Here is a 24173-nt window from a genome sequence, read left to right as displayed (position 1 = left end):
GTGAGGACTGGACTTACCCTCTCTTCACAAGTGAGGTAACCTCAGCAGTGAAACTCAAGTCATTTGAAGTACACAGAGCTTAAATCAGATAGCCCTGAGCACCAAAGATGCATTTGTCAATATCCATCTTCAAGGTAGTTCATGGTCAAGCCACAGTGACTCATGAAATAAGCCAGATTTGCCTGTGGAACACAAAACTAAATGTTCAACAGAGAGAGACAGGAAGATGTCAATCAAGGTCAGCAAATGCTAAAGGCTGGTGCTTAAAGGAAGGTGGGTGGGCTCAAGGGGTGTCACTGGAAAAGGAGAAGGGGACAGAGGATGTTGTAATAATTAAGCTCTTCAAATAATAACATACATAGACATTTGAGCAGGTGGAATTTGTTAGTGTAATACCAATTAGAGGAAATTCATACAGTTTATAATGGACCCAAAGCATTGGACTGAAGATAAGGACCCAGTGAAACGACAGTACACAGACACACGTGCTCATGTGCACAGATTATTTTTCAGTTTAGTTTCTTCCTCTCCTTCCTCTCCTGACATGGGCTACAGGGTTCCACTAGATCCAGCTGTAGAATTCTATGCTACTCGGAAGGTATATGGCTAGCACGACAGGACCCCTGTTTTCTCCTTCATGGTTTACGTATCCATAAACAGTGCAAACTTGAGAAGCAAACGGATGCCTGATACCAATGATCATGGTAGAAGAGATGTTCACAGACTTGATTCTAAACCTAATCCTAACTAATTAAACGGTGGTTTTCATCACCTCCATGTACACCCTCACGCATCCAAGATGGTACAGTTCAGCTGCACCACAGAGTCTAACATGGTGATACATCCCGGAGGTTTTACAGAAGGAAGTGGCTGCAGCCTATAGGAATCTAGGCTCCATGGCATTTGGAACCTAGTCTTTGGACTGTGTCTCTATGAAGAAGGCCCTTCCATTGTAAGGCTTAGCTGGAAACTCATTCACTTAGAGCAGCGATTTTCAACCTTTTTCATCTAATGGCATACACAAACTAATAAAATTCTGGGGCGTACAAAAAACAATAGGTAAAATTTTATAAATTTAATCTCTATTGTATTTTTTCCATTACAACTTAGTCCCTTTATACCCGCCCCACCCCCCACCCCCAGCAATCAACATGCTTTTGTCCATGTCCATGAGTCCTTTTTCCTTTTTGCTCAATTCCTCCACCTCCTAACCTCCCCTCCTCCCAGCTGTCATCCTGCTCTCCATCTATGAGTCTGTCCCTACTTTCCCTGTTTGTTCATTAGATTCCACATATGAGTGAGATCATATGGTATTTGTCTTTCTCTGACTGGCTTAGTTCACTTAGCATAATGTTCTCTAGGGCCATCCATACTGTCACAAAGGGTAAAGTTTTCTTTTTTATGGCTGAGTAGTATTTCATTGTGCAGGTGTCCCATAGTTGTCTCTTTTTCTCTCTCTTTTTTAATTGTTTTTCAATTAAACAATTGAAAAACAATTGTCTCCATTTTCCCCCCACCACTCCCACCCACCCCAGCCATCCCCACCTCGCCACTCGATCCTACCTCCCTTTGGCTTCATCCATGTGTCCCTTATACATGTTCCTTGATGACCCTTCCCACCTTTCCCCCCTTTATTCCTCTCCCCCCTCTCCACTGATCACTGTCAGTTTGTTCTTTATTTCAATGTCTCTGGTTATATTTTGCTTGCTTGCTTGTTTTGTTTATTAGGTTCCACTTATAGGTGAGATCATATGGTATTTGTCTTTCACTGCCTGGCTTATTTCATTGAGCATAATGCTCTCCAGTTCCATCCATGCTGTCACAAAGGGTAGGAGCTCCTTCTTTATTTCTGCTGTGTAGTATTCCTTTGTGTAAATGTACCATAGTTTTTTGATCCACTCATTTACTGATGGGCACTTACGTTGCTTCCAGCACTTGGCTATTGTAAATTGTGCTGCTGTGAATATTGGGGTGCATGGGTTCTTTTGAATTGGTGTTTCAGGAATCTTAGGGTGTACCCTAAGAACCCATAGTTGTTGTATCTATTCATCTACTGATAGACATGGGCTGCTTCCATATCTTGCTGATTGTAAATAATGTTGCAATGAAAAAAGGGGTGCTTATGTTCCTTCAAATTAGTGTTTTGGGGTCCTTTGGATATATTCCCAGAAGTGGGATCGCTGGGTCAAAAGGAAGATCCATTTTTAATTTTTTGAGGAATCTCCATACTGCTTTCCATAGTGGCTGCCTCAGTCTGCATTCCCACCAACACTGCAAAAGAGTTCCCCTTTCTCCACATCCTCACCAGCACTTGTTGTTTGTTGATTTATTGATGACAGCCATTTTGACAGGTATGAGACGACACCTCATCATGGTTTCAATTTGCATTTCTCTGATGATTAGTGAAGTTAATGTTAGACCTGAAACCATACAAATCATAGAAGAAAACATAAGCAGAAAAATCTTGGATACTGCTCGTAGCAATATTTTACTAGATATATATCCCCAGGCAAGGGAAACAAAAGAAAAAATAAACCAATGGGGCTAAGTCAAACTAAAAAGGTTTACACAGCAAAGGAAATCATCAAGAAAATAAAAAGACAACCCACAGAATGGGAGAACATAGTCGTGGATACATCTGATAAGGGGTTAATACCCAAAATTTATAAAGAACCTATAAAGCTCAACACCACAAAATAAAACCCAGTCAAAAAATGAGCAACGAACCTGAATAGACTTTTCTCCAAAGAGGACATACAGGTGTTCAATAGACATATCAAATGATGCTCAACATCACTAATCATCAACAATAGGTATGATTTTGGTTCAATCACACTGGGCGGCTACCGTATTGGCTGTTGTCATTTTTTTATTGGACACTCTTAGGGAAAAGAGGTCAGTGCCCCTGGCTAGATAGTCAGGTATTGCATGTTTCTAAAGTTCTTGCTGCATGCTGGTTGAAAATCATTGACTCAGAGGAAGAAGAGGCGTGGCTTGTCAGAACTGGAGGAAGAGGTTGTTAGGAAGCCACTTTCCTCTCATTGAAGCACTTTATATGGTTTTCAAGCAGATATCCCCACCGGGAATTTCTGTTGGTGGTTCTGGAATGATACTTTTAATAATATGCTGTTGGAAAAAAATATGTTAAATGCATTCTTATAATTTAACAGTACTGAGAAAATATTTCAACATTAATATTAAAACAAAGTTTGAATAGCCTTTTAATGTCATTTAATAGTAAGATGGAATAGTCTCACTGACTTTCCTTAAGAAAGGAATTTCCAATTTATTCCTTCTCCAGTATGAATTAAAATTGAATTTTATGAACTACAAGCATCTATAAACTCATTATGAAAGTCATTACACCATTAATGGGAGAAAATGGAACTTCTGCTGGCCTATTATTACATGCCTTTGGAGACCTGGGAAAATGCATCTTTTCTCTGGAAGGAGGAGGTTCCATGTGGCCACACAGGGTGTGGAGGGCAGAGTGAGCGCTGGATTCTGGCACCCTCCCCTGCCCTCAGCCCAGCATACACACTACAGGCTGCAGAACACAGCGCCATCAGCCCATCACAGCCAGGATGTTACTGATTTAATGAGTCCACCTATAAAGGAGTACCGGTTAGTTCATAGAAGGGTGCGAATCATCACACAGTTTAAAAGATGTGACCATTGAAAACATCACTTATAAAATAATCTCGTACTGATGTAGTACTCATCACAGGGGCAAAAAAGCTGGGAATTTTTACATTAGAAACAGCCGAGGTGCACAGAAGCTTTAAGGCAGATCTGAAACATGCTTGGGCTTGTGGATGAAATATACAGCCCCCCTTGGAAAAGCATCAGGGTGACATGAAGCAGCTCAGAGATGCGGAGAAGGAAAACGTCAGCATTGTGGGGGCTTAGAAAAACATTCTTTAGGTTGCTTTGGATGATCTTTGATGGCAAAGTCTGTCTGTGATAAGCAGGCAAAACTGGATCTGAAAGTATCTTTTGATGAACTGATTTTAGGTGAAGCTCTACTACTTGTTCTTTCTATTTTGGATTGAAAAACTACGTAGTCCCCTTCAGTCTTTCTTTATTTTCAGGTTCTGGGAGTTTGTTCTTCTTTAAGGATCAAGGCCTACGGAATTCAAAAAGTTCCATTTTCACAGTTACTGAAATGCACGAAACTGCACACCTGTTGTTCCTAATGGCCTAAGTATACTGTCCGACACTGAAGTCTCACACTGGAAACCCATTTAGAAAGGAGTTGATGTGGGGCCCACCGGCTCCCTGGATGCGCGAAGCCTGTGAAGTGAAAGTTCACGACCGTGCTTCCCCACAGAGGAATCTGTAACACGATTAAACAGGATCATGTAAGCTGATTAAAGAGAGTATGTGACCTGATTATACAGAATTACGTCTTGCTAATTGGGAGCTGGACACAGATCACTCTAACTAGCCACGCGTGTTGTGAGAGAGAGGAGAGCACTAAGGTGTGTGGTGGTGCAAAGTCCACGATGAACCACATTGTAAAGTAGAGCAGGGGTCCCCAACCCCTGGGGCCATGGACCGGTACTGGTCCTGTGGCCTGTTAGGAACTGGGCCGCACAGCAGGAGGTGAGCGGCAGGTGAGTGAGTGAAGATTTTGGTGTCCAATTTTCTGCAAAGATAAAACAGCCAGGTGCTTGTCTTGTTTTTCTCCCTACCCCCCACCTCAACCTGTATAGTGGGAATACCAAGACCTCAGAATGTTATTTAAGGGAGTTACAGCACCCCCTTCAGGGCAAAGGGGAAGAAATTGGCACCCATAAGACGTGGTTTGGGCCTCCGCTTATCAGACAGTGGAGGAATAAGCCAGGGGACCTCTGGACGGCCCCTACCAGCCTAGGGCTTCCTATTTCTGTCTACACTGCTTTCATTTCCTCCTGCATTCCTCAGCTGTGCTTGTGTTTGGTCAGATGGAAGGTACCTATGTACATGAGCAATAATAAGGTTCTCAAGACCTGAGAAGGACCTGGGCTCCTGGGTGTGTTCCTTCTGTCCCCTTTCCGAGTCTCTGCTTTCTGCATTAAGCACCCTTAGCCTGAGGTTTCCACAAGAATGACTGTGCCATGAGCCATCCCAACAACGAATGACGGCCTGCCAGTGGCCCTCATAATAAAAGGAATAACAGAAGGAAAACGCAGTTTACTATACTTTTTACTTGAAAATTCAGTGAAAATTTTGACCAAGAAAAATTCCATGGCGTGTTCCAACACTCAACTCAAGAGTTTTCTTATTTCAGTTTTTTTTTCAGAGAGAGTGTAAATATCGGTTTTTGCCTACTAACCACTGTGCTGAAATTGTTATTGTTCTTGATTTAATTTTATTATTTCATAGTCGTAAAGAAGACAGTAGTGTAACTTATTTGTGTGGTTAAACATCTATTTATGTCTTTTTTTACCCTTTGCAGGTAATAAAATGGGAAATTGTTAAATGCACATCCATCTTCTAGACAGTGTTATCCTAACCGCAGGAGGAAGTTTTCAAAACAGGAGCCAGGTGAGCGCACACGTTTCTCTGGACTTGGTCTCCTCACTCCCAGACTCAGCTACTAAGAGAGTTTTGGAACAGGGAAGAGGGAGTTTGGTTAGGAGCCACCCTGGCTAAAATGGCTATAACTCGTCTAATCCTGACGTCAGGGGTGAAACCCAGTACAGCTCAGGGAGGCCCCCAGCTTTTGTTGGGGCCTTTACGTGTTGCTTCAGACACCTCTTTGCACATCCCAGCTTCTCCTTGCCGTATCAAATATATTCTTTTTTTTGTAAGTGGGCTTCAGTGAAAAGGAATATTTTTAGTGAGCTATACTCATTGTTTACCTAAGGCAGCCTTAAAGAGTCCAGAGCAGGGCATCTGTTAAGTAATCCCAGAGGTGGGACAGCTTTGCCCCCTCTTTGTCCTGCCCTGGAGCAAGCACCTGCCTTCAGAGGAAGTGATTAAAGTGAACATCACAGGAATTATGAGTAGTGTGCCTGAACCCAGATCTGTGTGTGGGTTCTGTGGGGCACCAAAACTCGCCAAGAGTTCACCCAGTCTGCTAGACAAGCAGAAGTCCACAGAAATGAAAATAGTGAAAGCCTGGAGCCAGGATTAGGGTGAGACATGTGGGGCACTCACCTCGGGCCCAGGGCTTCAGGGGGTGCCAAATTTTCAGTAGTCAAGGTAAACAGTATTTGAGTGCAATGTGTTACAAAAACAGGGTCCTACACGGACAGGTTAGGGTTAGGTGAGTCAGATAAGCCATCCCAGTTAGGGTCGGATTCTGTCTCTATTTAAAATGTTGCTACTTTATTCATCAGAGATTTTTTACATTAATTTCAATTTTAAAAATTGCATTAAAATAGCATGTATCTTGATTACTGCCCTGGCTGGTGTGACTTGGTTGGAGTGTTGTCCCATACACTGAAAGGTTGTGGGATCGATTCCTGGCCAGGGCACAGAGCTAAGTTGCTGGTTTGATCCCCAGTGTAGGCGTGTACAGAAGGCAAGCAACCCGTGTTTCTCTTCACACTGATGCCTCGCTCTCTCTCCCATTCCTCTAAAAGCAGTGAAAAAATGTCCTTGGGTGAGGATTACAAAATTTTTTTAAAAATAGCATTTATCTTGATTACTGAGATTTCTGGTGTCCCCTTAAATTTTACGCCCGTGTTGGGTTCTGTTGCCTCTCCCAAATTTCAGCCCTGGGTATCATTTCCTCCCTGACTGGGGAATACTAGAGTAAAGAAACAAACACAACTTCTTCCTTCAAGGAACTAATCCAGTGTCTCTCCTTCCTTTGAAAAACAAATGAAAGGATTTAAGTTGATTATGGAGAAGCACTGGTAATAATATAAATTAATAACCCGTTTATGTCAGGACTTCTACTCCGAGTAATGGCAAGGCTAGGTGATTCAGACCAAGCTTCTCACTGAAAATAAAAAGTATGTTTTCAATTTACCTAAAAGCAACAGGGAGTTGATAAGGAAATAAGGAGCGACCGGACCAAGATCTAGGGGAACGCTGGAGCCCAGAGCACACACCAGAGCCACCGGGCCCTGAGAATTCCTGCTCCTTGAGTTGGCTTTGTTTTTGGAAACCTCCGGGGTCCAGGAGAAGGGAAGCAGGTCAAGGAGGGATTCTGGGGAGAGGCACATGCAGCATTGCAAAGGCAAGCTGAGCGTATGGTCTATCTTATGGATTGATGTGTGGTACAAAAAGTACAAAAATAAAGGGCTGCCCTGAGAAAGTCAAAACAGACCACAAGAAGAGCTGTTTTCAAAGAGAGGAAGACACAGCCCTAGGCCAAAGGCAGAAACCTGCTAAGAAAAATGGGTGACCCAGAAACTCCTAACAGCAGCTGACTGAAGGAAGTCTAACAGCCACTCTGGCTCCAAAAGATCAAAAAGCACTCGCCCCCTCCCCAGTAGAATTACAGATAAATCAAAGCCCAGGACAATAGTCCCTGCTGCTGTGCATGGTGTCACTTGACCCCAGGCTGCCTCTGAGCACACTGGGGGTGTTAGCAGGGCGCTCTTCCACCTTTGGGTGAACATCTCCTGCAGGCAGACACCAGGAGGAAGTGCAGGGGCATGTGCAGCAACGGTGAAGTGAACGATGAACACATCTTGGCAGATGGGCCACCCTCGGAACTGAACTTTCTCACCCAGGTCCTCGGGCAACCAATGGTCCTGCTTGAGGACATTTGTGTGGAGCCTCTTTAAGAAAATGGACACAAAACTGGGACCATTCCCAGGGCCTCATGAGTGGCACAATAAATCCTTTCCTGGTCTCGAACAGTTGTTACTTGTCATGTGACCTTGGACCCTTTACTTAATGTCTCTAAACCTCAGTTCCTTACATGTAAAACAGGGTATAATAACTATGCTACTTCATAGAATTGTTGTGAGGATTAAAAGAGCATCGGGTGCAAGTTTTGCACCAAGTCTGGCCTGGTACTTAGTGTTCAGTAAATGCGATTTACCGTTGTCACTGAGCAGGGGAGTGAAGCAGTAAGGTGACTGAAGCAACAAGGTGACTGAAGGGTATGATGTCAGAGGAGTGGTTAAGTGTGGGGGTCACAGTGACTTGGCCAGGACACAGAGGGGCTTCTGAGGTGTCAGTCGTGTTTTTGTTTCTTGGTATGGCTTTGGTATACAAAAGTGTGTTCAATTTATAAAATTTCATTAAGATGTACCTTTGTGATTTGCACCCTTTTCTGTATGTTTCACTTCAATAAAATTTATTTTTTGTAAGTGTTTGAGTGGATCTTCCTCCAGGACCAGAAGGAGAAGAAAAATGGTAACTCACCAGGAGAAACAGAGGGCTGACAGCCACCCAGCAGGTCTTCCAGAACCATCCAGGGCTAAAGTCCAGCATTTTCTTCACATCGCTGCAGAACTGAGTGATGCCTAAAATCATCCAGAAGAGAAAGAGATTGATGGACTGCGAGAGGACATGAGCTATCTGATTCCGTGATTCTCAGGAACAGAAGCTGCTCTGAAATCCCTCAGGGGAGGGACTCAGGGTGCCAATCTGGTCCGAAAGTCGGCAGAACTTCATTTCATAGCAAGCAACATCCTTTCTCCATAGAGAGGGGGATAAGTGGACATTGGGGAGGAACCTAAAGCCCCCTCTTGGTGTCCACATTGCCTTTCTAAGATCTCAGCATGTATTTTATTTTATTGTTACTGTAGAATAGAAGGTTAAGTTTTGTCTAGGAATGATGAACCTGCTTGACAAAGACTGACTCTGACTGTATAACCACGTACTGGAAACTTCCAAGAAATAATTTTAACCACAGTACGGACCATCCATGCCCCAGATCACAGTCACAGTTCTTCTATAAAAGTAACTGGCATGGAAGTGAGAAGTGAGAACTCTGGTGGGAAGTTGAGAAGGGGAAGGAAGGTTGCTCTGCGGTTGCTTCCCTGACAGCACCCAGCAATACCTTGGGCAGGTGTACAGTGATTCACACACTTGAACTTTGTCGAATGAATTGCTGAGGAGGTGGGGAAGATTTCCTATTAAAAAACTGGACTCACGTGCAACTCAAAATATGGGGACCCCTCCTTCATATTATGCATAATGACAAACATGCTAATGCTGTTTTATCATCATAGAAACTAGGAAAAGGAATACATTTTCAGAATGAAGTAAGCACTTCTTGATTTTATGGAGGGACATCTCTGAACCTGGCTACCCTTCCCTGCCCCCACCCAGGGGCTCCTGGGACCCCTGCCAATGGACCCATGTCAGCTCACTGTGCTCCTTGTGGTTCCATTCTTATCAGATTCCACCCCAGGATCAGAGGGGATTTCTCTGGGGCAGATAATCCACACAGGAACATTCTTGCCTCTTCCCTAGACGGTAAGGCCCTAAGCACTGTCTCAGGGCTCTGGAGGGCGCTCTTGCTTACAATACTTAAATTGAAGACCACTCCGTCTAACAGCAGAATGTGGCCCACTCTGCAGATGCATTCACTATGCACTAGTTCTTTGTGTTCGGTCCAGTTCTCAGAGCCAGTCAGGATCTTAAGCATCTACTATGGATGAGCAATAGGGAACCGCTTCAGCCTGTCTCCAGTGGGGAAACAGTTAAACTCAGAAGGAAAACACATCTTCCCAGAGTATGAGCAATAGAAAGTATGGAGGAGGTGATGACCCGTTTCTGAAAAAGACCCTGAGCTGAGCTGCTTTTCTTAGACCCACCAGGAGGCTGCCCTTTCATGAAATCAGCCCTTCTGTATTCTGGTGGCTACAGGCTGATGTAGAAAGGATTGTGGCTGGGGAGGAAGCATCTTACCATAGAACCAGTATACAGCAATTGCTTCTATCAGTGCCACAGTGAGCACGGCGGGCCCCGTGGCATATTCCTCCAGCAGCTTCACCACGTAGGCCCCTCCCTGCAATCGAGAACATGAACCTGGTTAAGGGCCCCCAGAGGCATTGCCTCCTCTTTACGGTACGGGCCAAAGAAGCTTCTTAACTAAGAATGATTTCAGAAAAATCCCAACTTAGACCTAATATGAGTATCTCTTGGACTGGCCTTCTCTGGGTGGGCCAGATTTCACCCCATCAGATCCCTGTCCCCTCCCTACTGTGCACTCTCTTCTTGTTTTCTCCCCCCACTAAGTTTTAAGAGACAAACTCTAAAGGGCCTTCATCTATTTTCAACTTTCTCCAATTTACCCAATACCAACTGCGTACTCTGCCTTGGAGAATCCCGGTCCCCAAAGACTGGATCTGGGAGAGTCCACAACACCAGACCCACCAAGCACATTGGTCACAGTTTTGCCTTCTGTCCTAACTCACAAATCCCTTGGGTCCTGTTCATGGTCCCACCACCCTACCAAAGCTCTACAGACACTGGGTCACGGCTTGAAGATACATATCTGCAAATCCTGCCTTGAGTCAGGACGCAAGCCTGGGATGCCTGCGGGTACCATCTGATGCCTGTTCTACTGTTTTACATTCTTTGCTTCGGCTATCAAAACCAAAAAATCATCGGAGAGGGTCTTCACCATTGCCAGTTTTCTGGAGGAGACGACATGACATGACAGACCTGAGATGCCGGCCTCCAGATATTCTGCAAACCAAGACATGAGGGCAGCGTTGCCCTGAGAGCAGCCCTAAGGACTGGAAATACCCAGAAAAGCAAGTCTTAGTTTTTCTACAGGTATTCTGCCAAGCCTGGCGTGTAGTCAGATCTACTGTAAAATGCAAAGAGCCTTCAGATACCATGCACAGAATCCACAAACAGGTGCCACCAGGAACAACTTTTCTTTTTGTCCTTGACAGACTTTTTTATAAGCCCTCCCTTTGACCCCAAAACAAGGGCACCGTGTGGGATAGAAGGAAAGGAACAGCTTCTTGTAGCTTTCTTGGGGACGCTGACTCAAATCTGAGGGTTGTGGTACTCACGAAAGTCAGGGTGACCAGGGATGCGAAGAAGCAGGTAATGACCACACAGAGCACAAACCTCTCTCGGCGCTTGGACCAGATGTGCAGAAACTCATCCAGCACAGCTGTGATCACCCCCTCCAAGCCTGCAAACTGAGAGGGACACACAAACTGTCACAGGGGAGGGCTTTGGGACAGATCTGTTACTTTCTAGGACAGCAAATAGGAGGGAGGGGTTAAGACTGCTGAGTGACCAGTCAAACCAGTCATGACCGATTCCCCCTACTCAGCAGTCCTCGCTGGAAACATCTTTTCCTGTTTACACTGTCATTGAGAACCCACTGCTAAGGACATGAAGGAAAGAAAGTATGGCACATGGACAGGGCTTCTTCATGTGAGGTCTCTTGGGGAGACTGGCTGCACCAGAAAAGCCAACACAAAGCTGAGACTCATTCTATATATAGTAAGTGCAAGGTGCTGAGCTCCATGCTGGGTGGCAGGGTGCTGAGTCTCGAGAGTGGCCTTTTCCTGGCCTTTAGCTGCTGCCATCTGGTCAAGGGACAGTGCACAATCATAACAGTTCCCATATGCTGAGCCACTGGCCTGCGCCTATGTCTAGATAAACAAACAGTCATCCCTTTAAGGACTAAGGTACTAGAGAGTGGTAAGCGTAGTCGATGAGGAGTAAACAAGGGCTGGGGAAGCATCAGAAGGGAGCAGCCAACTCCATCTGGGGCGGCCAGGATGGCAGGGGATGGGTACAACTTCCTCTGTCTCCTCCCCTTCCTCCTCACTCTCGTTTTTCTCCTACTCTCTCTCCTCCCAGAGCCAGATTTCCCTCCCCATTCACTCACCGTGCTATCCAAGCCCAGTGTGATCAACAACAGGAAGAAGATGATGGCAAAGAACGTGGACGCCGGCATATTGGCTATGGCTTCTGCGTATGCGATGAAGAGGAGGCTGGGGCCTGAGACGGGGAGAGAGAAACCCATAGTGTATTCAAGGCCCCAGTGCTGGGTGCCAAGGGAGCTGACCCATCACACTGTAGCCTGAACACCTGGAAAGGGATGAGGTCTCCAAGGCATTACATTTCCTTAAAATCTTTGACAATTTTTAAAGAAACACTTGGAAATAATTCATGAGTTAGATACTGAAGAAACCCAAAGAACAGCCAAGCAATTCAGTGGGAGCGAGGGACCTAAACAGAACCAAGGTCCTACCTGCATCTTTAGCCACCTCGGACACATCTTCCTTCCTCATCTCAGCCACATATCCAAGCATTGTGAAAATGACAAATCCTGAAAGGAAGCTCATCATGCAGTTCACCACGCTGGTCACCAGGGCGTCTCTGGAGCAGAAAAGCAAAGAGGGCTGAGACATTGCCAAGTCAGGAGTATAAGGAGCATCTGCCTCTCCATGCTGTAGCAGGCGGCGGGGAGGGGACAGGCTGAGCTCACAAGGACTTCAGCCTGTCCTGATGTCCCCTTCCCTCCTCCCAGCATGCAGCCTCTCATGCAGGTTGGATCAACCTTGAAGCACAAGCTGCCGTTATCACCATGCATGGCATGGGAGCAGAGCAGGTCAGGGGTGGTTTTAAAATACAGTCCTGTTGCGAACCAGCCCAGAACCAACCTCTCGGTTTCAAACAAGGCTTGCTCTGAAGCAGCTCCTGGGTTTGAATGGAAGCCAGAAGGGGACCTTGGCCTCACATTTGTGAGGTTCTCAGATTTAGAATTTTGTCATATATGCAAATGAGGTTATAAGACTGCCACCCTGATATCCTGGCACTTTTTACATTTTTTTTAATTTTAATTTTTAAATATATTTTATTGATTATGCTATTACAGTTGTCCCATTTCCCCCCCTTTATTCCCCTCTGCCCTGCCCACCCCCTCCCACCCACATTCCCCCCCTTAGGTTCATGTCCATGGGTCATACATATAAGTTCTTTGGCTTCTACTTTCCTATACTGTTCGTAACCTCCCTCTGTCTATTTTCTACTTACCATTTATGCTACTTATTCTCTGTAGCATATTCTAGTTGTTTGCTTAGTTTGTTTTTATTTGTTTAGGTTCAGTTGTTAATAGCTATGGGTTTGTTGTCATTTTACTGTTCATATTTTTGATCATCTTCTTTTTCTTAGATAAGTCCCTTTAACATTTCATATAATAAGGGCTTGGTGATGATGAACTTCTTTAACTTGACCTTATCTGAGAAGCACTTTATCTGCCCTTCCATTCTAAATGATTTCTTTGCTGGATACAGTAATCTTGGATGTAGGTCTTTGCCTTTCATGATTTGGAATACTTCTTTCCAGTCCCTTCTTGCCTATAAGGTTCCTTTTGAGAAACCAGCTGACAGTCTTATGGGAACTCCTTTGTAGGTAACTGTCTCCTTTTCTCTTGCTGCTTCTAAGATTCTTTCCTTATTTTTAATCTTAGGTAATGTAATTATGATATGCCTTGGTGTGTTCCTCCTTGGGTCCAACTTCTTTGGGACTCTCTGAGCTTCCTAGATGTCCTGGAAGTCTATTTCCTTTGCCAGATTCGGGAAGTTTTCCTTCATTATTTGTTCAAATAAGTTTTCAATTTCTTACTCTACCTCTTCTCCTTCTGGCACCCCTATAATTCGGATGTTGGAACATTTAAAGATGTCCTGGAGGTTCCTAAGCCTCTCCTCCTTTTTTTGAATTTGTATTTCTTCATTCTGTTCTGGTTGAATGTTTCTTTCTTCCTTCTGCTCCAAACTGTTGATTTGAGTCCCAGTTTCCTTCCTGTCACTGTTGGTTCCCTGTACATTTTCCTTTATTTCACTTTTCATAGCCTTCATTTTTTCCTCTAATTTGCAACCATATTCAACCAATTCTGTGAGCATCCTGATTACCAGTGTTTTGAACTGTGCATCTGATAGGTTGGCTATCTCTTCATTGTTTAGTTGTATTTTTTTTGGAGCTTTGCTCTGTTCTTTCATTTGGGCCATTTTTTTGTGTGTGTTGGCACACTTGTTACGTATAAGGGGTGGAGCCTTAGGTGGTCACCAGGGCAGGGCAACTCATGTCGCTGTGCTGTGATGCTGTGGGGGGGGAGGGGTCTGAGAGGGAACAGTGCCGCTTGCTCCTCTCTTTGCCAGTTTTCAGTCACTTCCCTGCTACCCACAAGCAAATCGGACCCTTCTGGTGCTGATTCCTGAGTGGGTGGGTTTGTGTACGCTCTAGGCCCCTATGGGTCTCTCCAATGAACTCTCCTGCGAGGCTGGGAGTTTCTCCTGCTGCCGCCTCAATCCCCACAGGTGTTTTCAGTCAGAGGTTTTTGAGGCTTTATTTCTTCCTGCTGGAGCCCTGGGTTGCTTGGTCTGCCTCGCTCCCCAGTTGTTCCTTCCAGTTTTCTGCACACAAATGTGGGACTGCCCAGTCCGCAAGCTGCTGCCTTGCTCACCCTGGTCCACCAGCCGCCGCCTTGCAGAGTCCTCTCTGCCCACCTGCCTGTCTTCACTGGTATGGATGAATGTTTTTTCTTTAACTCCTTAGTTGTTGGACTTCATTCAGTTTGATTTTATATCACTTCTGGTTGTTTTTTGTTTTTAAATTTGTTGTTGTCCTTCTTTTGGTTGTATGAGGAGGCACAGTGTGTCTACCTATGCTTCCATGTTGGCTGGAAGTCCTGATATCCTGGCACTTTTAACAGAAGACCTCATCATAGTACTTGCAGCTGGTGTCCCAATGCAAGGCCATGTTGCTTAGAGTGTGTGTGAATTCCTTTAAAATAGTAATAATAAATTCTGTAGTTCTCTTAGGAATAGCATAATTTGATTGCTGCACATTGTCATCCATTACAGAACATTAAAGCAAAGTCAGCTCTAAAGATGATGAGTGATATTTAAGTCATAATTGTTGCAATACTCTCTGTTTCGTCAACATTTCTGAAATGAGATTTTGCCACAAAAATTATGGCATTTTGGGTTGGTCAAAATAGCTCAATCATACTTTTTGTGTATGTATACATACATAAATTATCACATTTTAATTGTGTTGTTAAATACAATAAGTCAAATTTAAACATTTAATGACTGTTGCAATTTCTGTAAACCTGCTTTAGAATTTCTTAATGAATTATTTTAACATACAGAGACTTTCACAGAACAAAAGTGGCCTGGGGCCTCTCTCAATCCCTGAATAGCCCGGGTGGGGCTCTGGCCATGGGTGAATTGGTCAGGGATCTGTGGTCCCCTGGAGGGGGGGGTCAGAGTGTCAGTATGGCCTGAGCCTGGCTGGGTTTGAGGTCATCAGTTCAATCACTTTCCTCCAGACCAGCTGACTTACGCTCATCTCACTTTTAAGCTTTGCTTGGAGGACCAGCAGGGTCAATACTCACTGATAACAGTTGTTGTTGAATTTGTTGTAGCTAGCAAAAGCCAGTAGGACCCCAAAACCAGGACCAAGGGAGAAGAAGATCTGAGAGGCAGCATCCACCCACACCTGGAACACAGCAGAGGTAGGGTGAGGGCTGGGACTGGGGCCAACGCCCTCATGCCTGCCTCCACGCGGCTCTGGGCAGACATGAAGAAACAGCTCTCAAGGCTCATTCCAGGGACGGCCACATATGAAGCACAGACAAATGTGACTCCCTATCATATAGGCATCACCCAATGCAGTGGCCTCAACTGTACTTTCCGTGCTTGTATTTCTGATTCAAAGATTGCAGACTTGCCACTGAACCCAGATTTTAGTGGGTGCTACTGTCCTTTTTGGAGGACTAGCTTCATGTAGTAAAATAACAGGTAGGTGCACACAGTTCTCCTCGTTATCCAACCTTTGTCTCCAGGAGTTTCTGCCAGTTGGGTTTCAAGTAGAAGAGAGCACCCCTCCAGGCTCTGGGGAGGGTGGCCCCTCTCACCAGCAGGACCAAAAGGATGATGTAAGGGAAGGTGGCTGTCACCCACACCACCTGTGAGCAAGGAAATTTGTCACCACATGGATGTTGGTGTCTTTTATTCTTGAAAACCTCCAAGAAAGGAGATCTACCTTTTTTTTTTTCTGTAATTTTAGGCGGCACGGAGCTGTGACAGAGGGATCACAGCCTTTAGAAGCAGACAGGGATCTGACTCACCACTTGCTGGTACTAACTACCTCCGAACCCACTCCCCATTGGTGAAATGGGGAAGGTATCTAGCAGGCAACAATCAAGTAGCCAGTGTATATAATGCACTGGCCATGGTTCACGATAGGTTTTCAGTAAATTATTGCCACTATTATTAATTGTGACATTACCAGTGAATTAAAGGAATTTTTTAAAAATCTTGTAATGGTTCTTGGGATTGGTCCATTCCTAGTACTCTCTAACAGATTTGGTGAAGAGATAGAGCATCATGGCAGGTGTCTGGTGTAGAAGGAAGCAGTGTCCCCGCTGCCTGGGCTGTCTGGGCCACTGAGTTCTGAGTTTGAGATGCTCTGCGGCTCTTTGGCAGGCCCAAGTCAGCAGAGTCCTCCTCACCTTGCCAGACGTTTTGATGCCTTTCCAGATGCTAACGTGGATCACAGTGAAGACCAGCATGATGCAGAGCCCAAGCGGCCAGATGATGCCCCCCAGGTCCTGGAGCCCCTTAGACCGATGGATCTGCAGCACGTGGCGCCTGGGGTGAAAGAGAAGGAGAGGCCCGTGAGATGGTCCAAAGAGTGACCTGAGCGCACTGCCAGTGATACCTGCAGGAGGGCGCCAAGAGGAGAGATGGCCACCGCATTGCAAGCACCACGCAGTCACCAAACCTCAGCCAGAGCTGGGATTGGCTCTGTCCATCCTGAAGGAGAGACCAGCACGTTCAGCTGGCCAACCTAGGAAACACGCTCAGCCCAAGGGCAGACCTCCAGGGCCCTCCCGTCGTGCCTTAGGCCTGACCAAGCAGGAAACATGACCAACATGACTGGCTTTGGAGGACATGAGGATTTGTATGTGTGGGTAGTGGGCCTCCTCCCCACCCCAAACAAACACCCTCTTTGGCCTGCCATTGACTGAAATTCCAGCGTCAAAGAATACCTACTCCAGGTATCTTCTTCCAAAGGCTAGATCCCACTTAAGAAGTGAACACATGAAACCAGGAACTATGTGAGTAGTTTCAAACTATTGAAGTGGTCAGAGGCTTTGCTTCTGTGACACCACTGAGAGCACAGCCCAGGAAGAAGGGTGGTGTTGAAGCAGGGGAGTCATTTTGGAAGGTGGAGGTAAGGATCATCCTGGGCACATTGGAGCCACCTGGCATGGCACATTGGGAAGGACCAGATGGCACAGATGGCTAGGTTATGGAGCACTCCTTCCAAAGAAGCCAAACCCCAGGGGTGTGGCCAGCCCTCAACAGACTGTCCCCTCACCTGCAGACACTTACATGTAAAACTCCTCACTGCAGGGGACATGGAGTCAGGTGTCCAGATGATGTTGCCCTCCGAGAAGTGGTTGGTGCAGTTGCCAGTGTTCCAGGAGTTCTCGCAGCTGGTCCAGGGCCGTTGGTCGGTGAAGGAGGAGATGAGGTAGTGGAGCGCCCAGGCCATGATGGTGGTGTAGTAGGAGGCTGTGTAGAAGGCAATGACGCAGATGGTGTACCTGATCCCTGGGACAGAGGGTGAGGGAGGCCAAGTATAAAAGGCAGCCCAACAGTGAAAGGCTGAAACAGGGCCTGGGAGGGCACTGCTGCGGGGGGCAGGGTGACTCCGGGAGGTGGCAGAAAAGTGACAATGTGGTCACTTTTGTGTATGACTTATACACAATGACTTATATGTATTTGCAAGGTTACATGGGTCAGAAAATGCTTGTGTGCTGTTAATGCTTTAAAATTTTTCTATTCAGTTTACCTTTAATTGTCACTTATTCTGTTTCCCTTTTACAGTCTTCCATCACTTGAGCAGTCAAAAACTTAATTATTGTGCTCCAGTTATGTCCCAGGGTTCCCGAAGGCCTAACTGATTCTAGAAGGTCCCAGCTGCCACCCACTGATAGAAATTACCATGTTCTTGGAAAACCTACCCATTCAAGCCTTTCAGTTACCTTTGAAAATTGGGCAGATTTTCCTCCATATGGAAATGCATCCGCTTTGGTGGTACTGGCCCAGTGCAAGCTCCACGTAGAAGAGCAGGATACCCCCCAAAATGGCCATGATGGTGTAGGGGATAAGGAACGCCCCTGAGGCAGACAAAAGACCACTTTATTCCCTGCCCACCTCTATCCCAGGAAGGCCCCACTGATCTGCTCCCAAGATCCCCCGGAGAATCACAGAGCCATCTGGTGCTCAAGCATCATGAAGCTACCTTATGCTGAGTGATTCCCACTGTGCTCCCCTGGCCTTGGTGCTTTGCCAGAAGTAGTCATAGACTCAGGTCCACAGTGAAAGTGAGGTTTGGCAGGAGGCGGCGAGGAACCCGAAAGAAAGTGGGGCTTGGGAGTCAGCAGAACGGGCACTGGGGCCAGTTCCACTTCTAACCGCCTGGAGGGCCCAGGGCCACGTATGCCCTCTGAGTATTTCCTCCCCTATGAAAGGACAAGGCTGAGGGGGGCTGAGGGTCCCAAAACCCAGCCATCCATCACAGTCACCGGTGGGCTTAAAAGCACACACCCACCCAGACTTCCTGAAGCAGAAGTTCCAGGTCTGGGGATAACAGAAACAGTTTTCTTTTCCCGAGGGAGCCATCAGGTTGAGAGGAGCGTGGCCTTCTCCTCTCCCCACCATGGCGTGTGCTCGTCCACTGATACCAGTGTGCTTCAAAAAGGGGGAGTCATCTGGCAAAAACGTCACTTTGCCTGCTGTGTTCAAGAGCCCCACTGGACCAGATACTATACACTTTGTTCACACCAACTTGAGCGAAAACAAGAGACAGACCCGTGCTGCTCTCTGTGAATTGGCAGGTCATCAAATCAGAGCTGAGTCTTGGGGTGCTGGCAGAGCTGGGGCTTGAATTCCCAGTTTGAGGTGGTGGGACTCATTGTTCTGGCCAGGATGCTTTTGGAAATATGGGTCGTGAGGGCCGCATGTCTGCACCAACCCAAACCTGGTGTCCTTTGCATTGCAGAAGTGCTGTGCCACTGGCTCTGCCCTGGCTGCCTCAGCCTTACCAGTGCCGGTCCTGCCTAAAGGTCATCGCACTGAGGAGGTTCCCGAATTTGTTTTGGTGTGAAGATACAGTTGAAGGCTACAAAAACAAGAAGGAGGCTATTTTGCGTCTTAAGAAACCTAAGGCCTGGAGTAGTATCAAGAAGGTCTATGCCTCTCAGCGAATGAGAGGTGGCAAGGGCAAAATAAGAAACTGTCACTGGATCTGGCCCAGGGGACCTGGTATCATCTATAATGAGGACAGTGGAGTCATCAGAGCCTTCAGAAACATCCCTGGAATCACTCTGCACAATGGAAGCAAACTGGACATTTTGAAATTTGTTCCCGGTGGGCACTGGGCTGTTTCTGCATTTGCACTCAAAGTGCTTTCTGTAAGTTGGATGATCTGTATGGCACTTGGCATAGAGCTGCTTCCCTTTAAAGCATCTACAACTTCCCATGCACAAGATGCTCATACGGGCCTGAGCACACTGAAAAGCCCAGAGATCCAAAGAGCTCTCCAGCTCCACGCAAGATTCATCACAGAGTCCTGAAGGAGAAGCCACCGAAAAGCCTGAGAATCTTGTTGAAGCTTGATCCATATGCAAAGACCACGTGCCGAAACACCATTGTTTACCAGGCCAAGAACACAAGTTCCAGGATGTATAAAAGCAGAAGCACTAGAAGCCAAATTAGATGAGAAGGGGGTTCCAGGCATGAAGCCTGTGGTAGGGAAGAAAGGAAAGAAGGCTGTTGGCCTTAAGCAGAAGATGCTTTTGGTGCGTAAAAAGGCTGCAGTTACCAAGACACCAGCAGCTGAGAAGAAACCCAGAAAAGAAACCCAACACAGAAGAAGCCTGCGGCATAAGCTTAAATGTGTTTATTCCATAAAGGTCAAATCACTGTAGACAGCTAATTTTGAATAATAACATGTCAAAAGTAACAAACAAATGTTAAGCTCCTCAGAGGATTCGGATGCAACCATACACAGACCAGCATTTGGGACCCTTGGCACAGATCTCCCATGACGGTGACCTGTGCGGTAGCTGCAATAATGTAAAAGTCACAGAATTAGTATCTCTGTTCATCCGTATTATCCCTGACTCCAGACACTTGACTACAGTTACCGTATTTTTCGGACTAAAGGATGCACTGCCCCCCAAATTTGGGAGGAAAATGGGGGGGTGTCTTATAGTCTGAATGTAGTTTACATTTACATTGATGAAACATTATGTTATTTATATTATTAAACATTTTACCACATTTTTTGCTCCACATTTTTTTCCCCTGTTTTCCTCCTCTAAAACCTAGGTGCGTCTTATGGTCTGAAAAATACAGTAGCTATTTTCTGTAATTCTGCTGAGCCAGGATGCTCCCTCTGAGCCACTTTTGCAGGTATGGCTGACCAGGCGGGTTTGTCACAGACTGAGAAAGGGTGGAGCTGCGGCATCCCTGAGATGCTCGTGTCTCCTGGCTCTCGTGGCTGAGGCAGAATACGGAAATGCCAAGTTGAGGATTGCTCACCTGCAGCCTGAGTTTTAGCCCAAAGGAAGGGTTGCTGTGATTTTCCGTGACAGTTTTTCCTTCCATCGAGTGCTTCAAAAGTAGAAACCTGAAGTCAGTGCGATTCAGAAAGGTCCCACCTAGTTCACAATCACTGGGGGGAACCTGGATTGAGAATAAGAACCTTGCGTCGTCGTCAAGGTGGCCTTTGTCCAAAAGGTTTGTTTGCCCGGGTTTTATTGCATGGAATGAGTGTAGGGGAAACGGCTCTGGTGACCCAGCCCTTTAGGTAACGATCTGGCTAAAGGTGAGTTCTCCCAGGTGGGAGATAAGGCGATTCCAACCTCTGCTCCTACCAGGAAGCTAGTGCTGGGCTCTCCCTCCCCCTACAGGAACTGCCTTTGCAGTTGCAGGGGCCATGGCCCTTAAGAGCAGCAAAGGCAAGCCACTCTGGGTCAGGCCTTGGACACAAATGAATTACCCCCAAAACCTCATTTAGCTCCTCTCCCCAATCTGTTGCCAGAGCTCCTGTCAAAATAAATATTGACTGATTTGACTCCCGTCTCTCATCCTTTTCCTAATCCGATAGCAAGTCCGAGGTGAGCGCAGAGGCCTCGTACTTACTCACTCCTCTCTCTGGGGTTGCCATACCCATGCCTATAGTCAGCTACTGTTTTTCATAATCTATAAGTTCACTGCTCTGGAGGCATTGGGGGGTCAAAGGAGGAACAAGTAATAGTCTCTGGCTTTAAAAATCTGGCCCTCTTGTCAGAGATATGAGACTCAGCCCTGCATGGCTTGGGGTCAACGTTAAGGTCATGCTGTGGCTGGGTTCAGCTCCTTATCCTGCTCGGACTTTAACTTAAGACTCTGGACCTGAACTGATGCCTTTCTCTGACCTCACACATGTGCAAATGCCCAGGAGGGTGTGGACCCCAGAGCTGCCTCCTAATTTTTCCTTACATGGCTCTACCCTTTCCGAACTGCTCTGAGCAGAAGCTGTCAGTAGGAGCGAGGGAGCTCAGCCCAGTGCTGCTGGGCATCCCCACCTTGCTGACTGGATTGTGGAGCTTGGATCCTGCAGATGAGAAGGGAGCTCTTCAACAGAGGGAGCAGTAATGTGCTGAATGATGTAGAAAATCTGCTGAGGTCAGGTTTGGGAGATTTCATCCAACTTCATAACCCACAGAGCCTCGGACATGCCAACTTAAAGTGTTGGCTTTCTGGAGAGTTATCTTTTAGGTAAGCTTTTAAGTCTTAAACAATCACATTTCCAGACTCATATTAGTGGAACAAGACAGAAAACATATGATTCCCAAGAGGCTCTATAGACACCCTCTCCTGAGTCAGAGCCTCTGCTCATGGCTCATGATACTGGCCCCCTCCGTTCTGGTAACATATGTAGGGAAAGCGCCAGATATTGCCCAGGTCCACAGTGTAGCCCATGACAGACAGGAGGAAATCCACCTTCTTGCCCCAGGTCTCTGGTTCCCCTTGTTGAACCTCAGCCACTGGGGTGGTGGTGGCAGCCAGGATGGATTGCTGAGTGTCATCTCCTGCACTGGTGCTCAGATCCACGGGGTGTCCACTGGAGATCTGGCCAGACTCTACCTTATCCCCAGGGCTGTGGACACCCTTCTGTGGAAATGCATTTGCCTGACAGTCTTCTCTGTCCTTACACACTGACAGCTCCTTCGGGGCATTTAAGGACATGCTGCTGGCTAGTAGGTGAGATTGATGCCCACTGGCCGAGGACCTGAACTGAAGTCTTGGAACATGATCCCTGGGGGTCCTCAGAGCTTTACATCAACAGGATGGAGAGCTCTGTTGGGAGGGCGCACAGAGAAAGGAGAATAGAATTAGGCATTTTATGTGGCTTTGGTATTAACTCATCACACACCTTAAATTGCACTGGTTAATGGGATTATAAATGCACCTGTCCAATGTGAGACATCCTGTTTGCTGTATGAGAATTAGTAAAATCAATTGCATTTTCAACCCATACAAGATATCAAACCACCATCAAGTAATTTGAAAAGGAAAAAAAACCCAAAACAAACAAAAATACACAGCAAATCACCAAGGTCCTGCCCAGGCTCTATTTAAGAACAAAGTATTGAGTTTACCAGTAACTCAAAAGAATGTAAGAAGAGGGCTTGCTTTGACAAAGCCCCTCAGAGACTTACGTGGTCCTGGATGCTGTGCTGGGGAAAGAATAAGAAATAATGAGGCAGTTTCATCCTGCAAGTAGATGAGGACAGTCCTCTCATTTAAGCTGAATACTCAAAGTATATTTCATGTAAACTACAGGTGTGGCTTAAAGACAAAGAGAGCAAAAGATACAGGTGAAAAGGCCACGATTTGTGAGGCACCCCCAGATCCTGGACTTTTTTACTCTCCCTGTTGCCCAGCTTTTGGAAGTTTTGGGGCAGCTTCTAGCTGCTTCTGGCTGTGTTGGGTCCACCTGTGCTTCTCCTGTCTTTGTTCCCATTACACCTCTGCAAGTCCTACTGGGCCTTACACAGTGCTGCTGCTCACCATTCTGTTTGCCACTCCCCGGCAACTCCTATGGCTTATCCACTGGTTATTCTGTGATAGTGGGCAGCGGGGCACCTCTCACCATGCCAGAAGAGCCAGGGAAAGTAGCTCAGTGGCTACAGATACCGGCATGGCTGGTGCCTATTCCCCCATGCACTGTGGTGGGGAGGGTTGGGCCAGGGTCCCTGAGTTGTGGGCCAAGGTGCCAGAAAGTCAGCTCAGCTTGTTCTCCTCAGGATTGAGGTCTGAGACGTCAAACATGGGCTAGAAATCTGAGCCCTTTTGGACTTTAAACCCATGGCCTGTTATAAAATAGTAAGCAACCAAAACCTTCCAGCTAATTTCATTTCTTCTGGGTCTGAAGTTTTGAAATTCTGGAAACAGTTGGGGAGTTGAGGCATGTTCTGTTTAGCTCAGATTACATGTCTTTCCAGGAAAAGACGTCTAGGGGTGACTGCCACCCCTACTCATAACTGCACATTCTATCCTAACCTTGCAAATCCAACAACCGGAGAACAGCTAGGAATGGGGAGCTAATAAAAAGGGCAGTGTATGTGTCCTACCTGTTTGAGGCTTTCGGGGAATATAACTTAACTATCCGCACATGGGAATGTAAAGACAAAAACGTAATGAGGGAAAAATTAGAGCACAAAGTAGTAGATTCACACCGATGACTATGTACGTAAATATTGTCAAGAAGTGGACATGAGCACACAAGTCATTGGAGCTTTCTGTGTATTGGGTTCTGCTTTTCTGTACAGTAGAAAATAAAAGTTTTCCATGGGGACAACTGTAATTGAACAACAATTAAACAAAGAAAAAAAAGGAAAGAAAAATTTTACAGGGATTGATTATTGCCAAAAATATTACAGCCACAAGAGAGAAACCAGCTCTATGGGGCTAGAGGGTGTGTGTGTGAGGGAGTGGAGCAAGGGTCCTGAGTTCTACCTTATCTAGCTTTTGGTCCCCACCCCTGACCTATCCTGGGCTCAAGGACACAAACACCATTCATAGAAGAATACAAATTCTGACAAAGAGTAATCTAAATTCGAGAGTGGACCCCACAATAACCAGACACATGAAATGGGCATGAAATGGGCAAATGTGTTGAAAAATTGTGTATTTATTCTTAAATGTTTAAACACTGGTCACCTTCAA

General features: G+C 46.1%; 1 protein-coding gene and 1 pseudogene across 1 annotated transcript; one reads left to right on the top strand and one right to left on the bottom strand.

Annotated features, from left to right (window-relative positions):
- Positions 1-1668: 1668 nt before the first annotated feature.
- Positions 1669-22190, bottom strand: LOC112307086 (sodium-dependent serotonin transporter-like). Its single transcript, XM_045197505.2, is given in 13 exon segments — positions 1669-2420; positions 8314-8414; positions 9808-9907; positions 10926-11057; positions 11759-11871; positions 12125-12252; positions 15275-15378; positions 15713-15847; positions 16394-16532; positions 17280-17293; positions 17296-17501; positions 17936-18070; positions 21857-22190. Coding segments are annotated over 13 exon segments (1647 nt in total). The 3' UTR covers positions 1669-2414.
- On the top strand, positions 18613-19865 carry LOC112307060 (large ribosomal subunit protein uL4 pseudogene; annotated as a pseudogene).
- Positions 22191-24173: the final 1983 nt, after the last annotated feature.

The sequence above is a fragment of the Desmodus rotundus genome, chromosome 4 (assembly GCF_022682495.2).
Source record: "Desmodus rotundus isolate HL8 chromosome 4, HLdesRot8A.1, whole genome shotgun sequence".
Lineage (NCBI taxonomy): Eukaryota > Metazoa > Chordata > Mammalia > Chiroptera > Phyllostomidae > Desmodus > Desmodus rotundus.
Note: the sequence above shows the minus strand (reverse complement) of the source record. Positions and strands in the feature narration are given on the sequence as shown.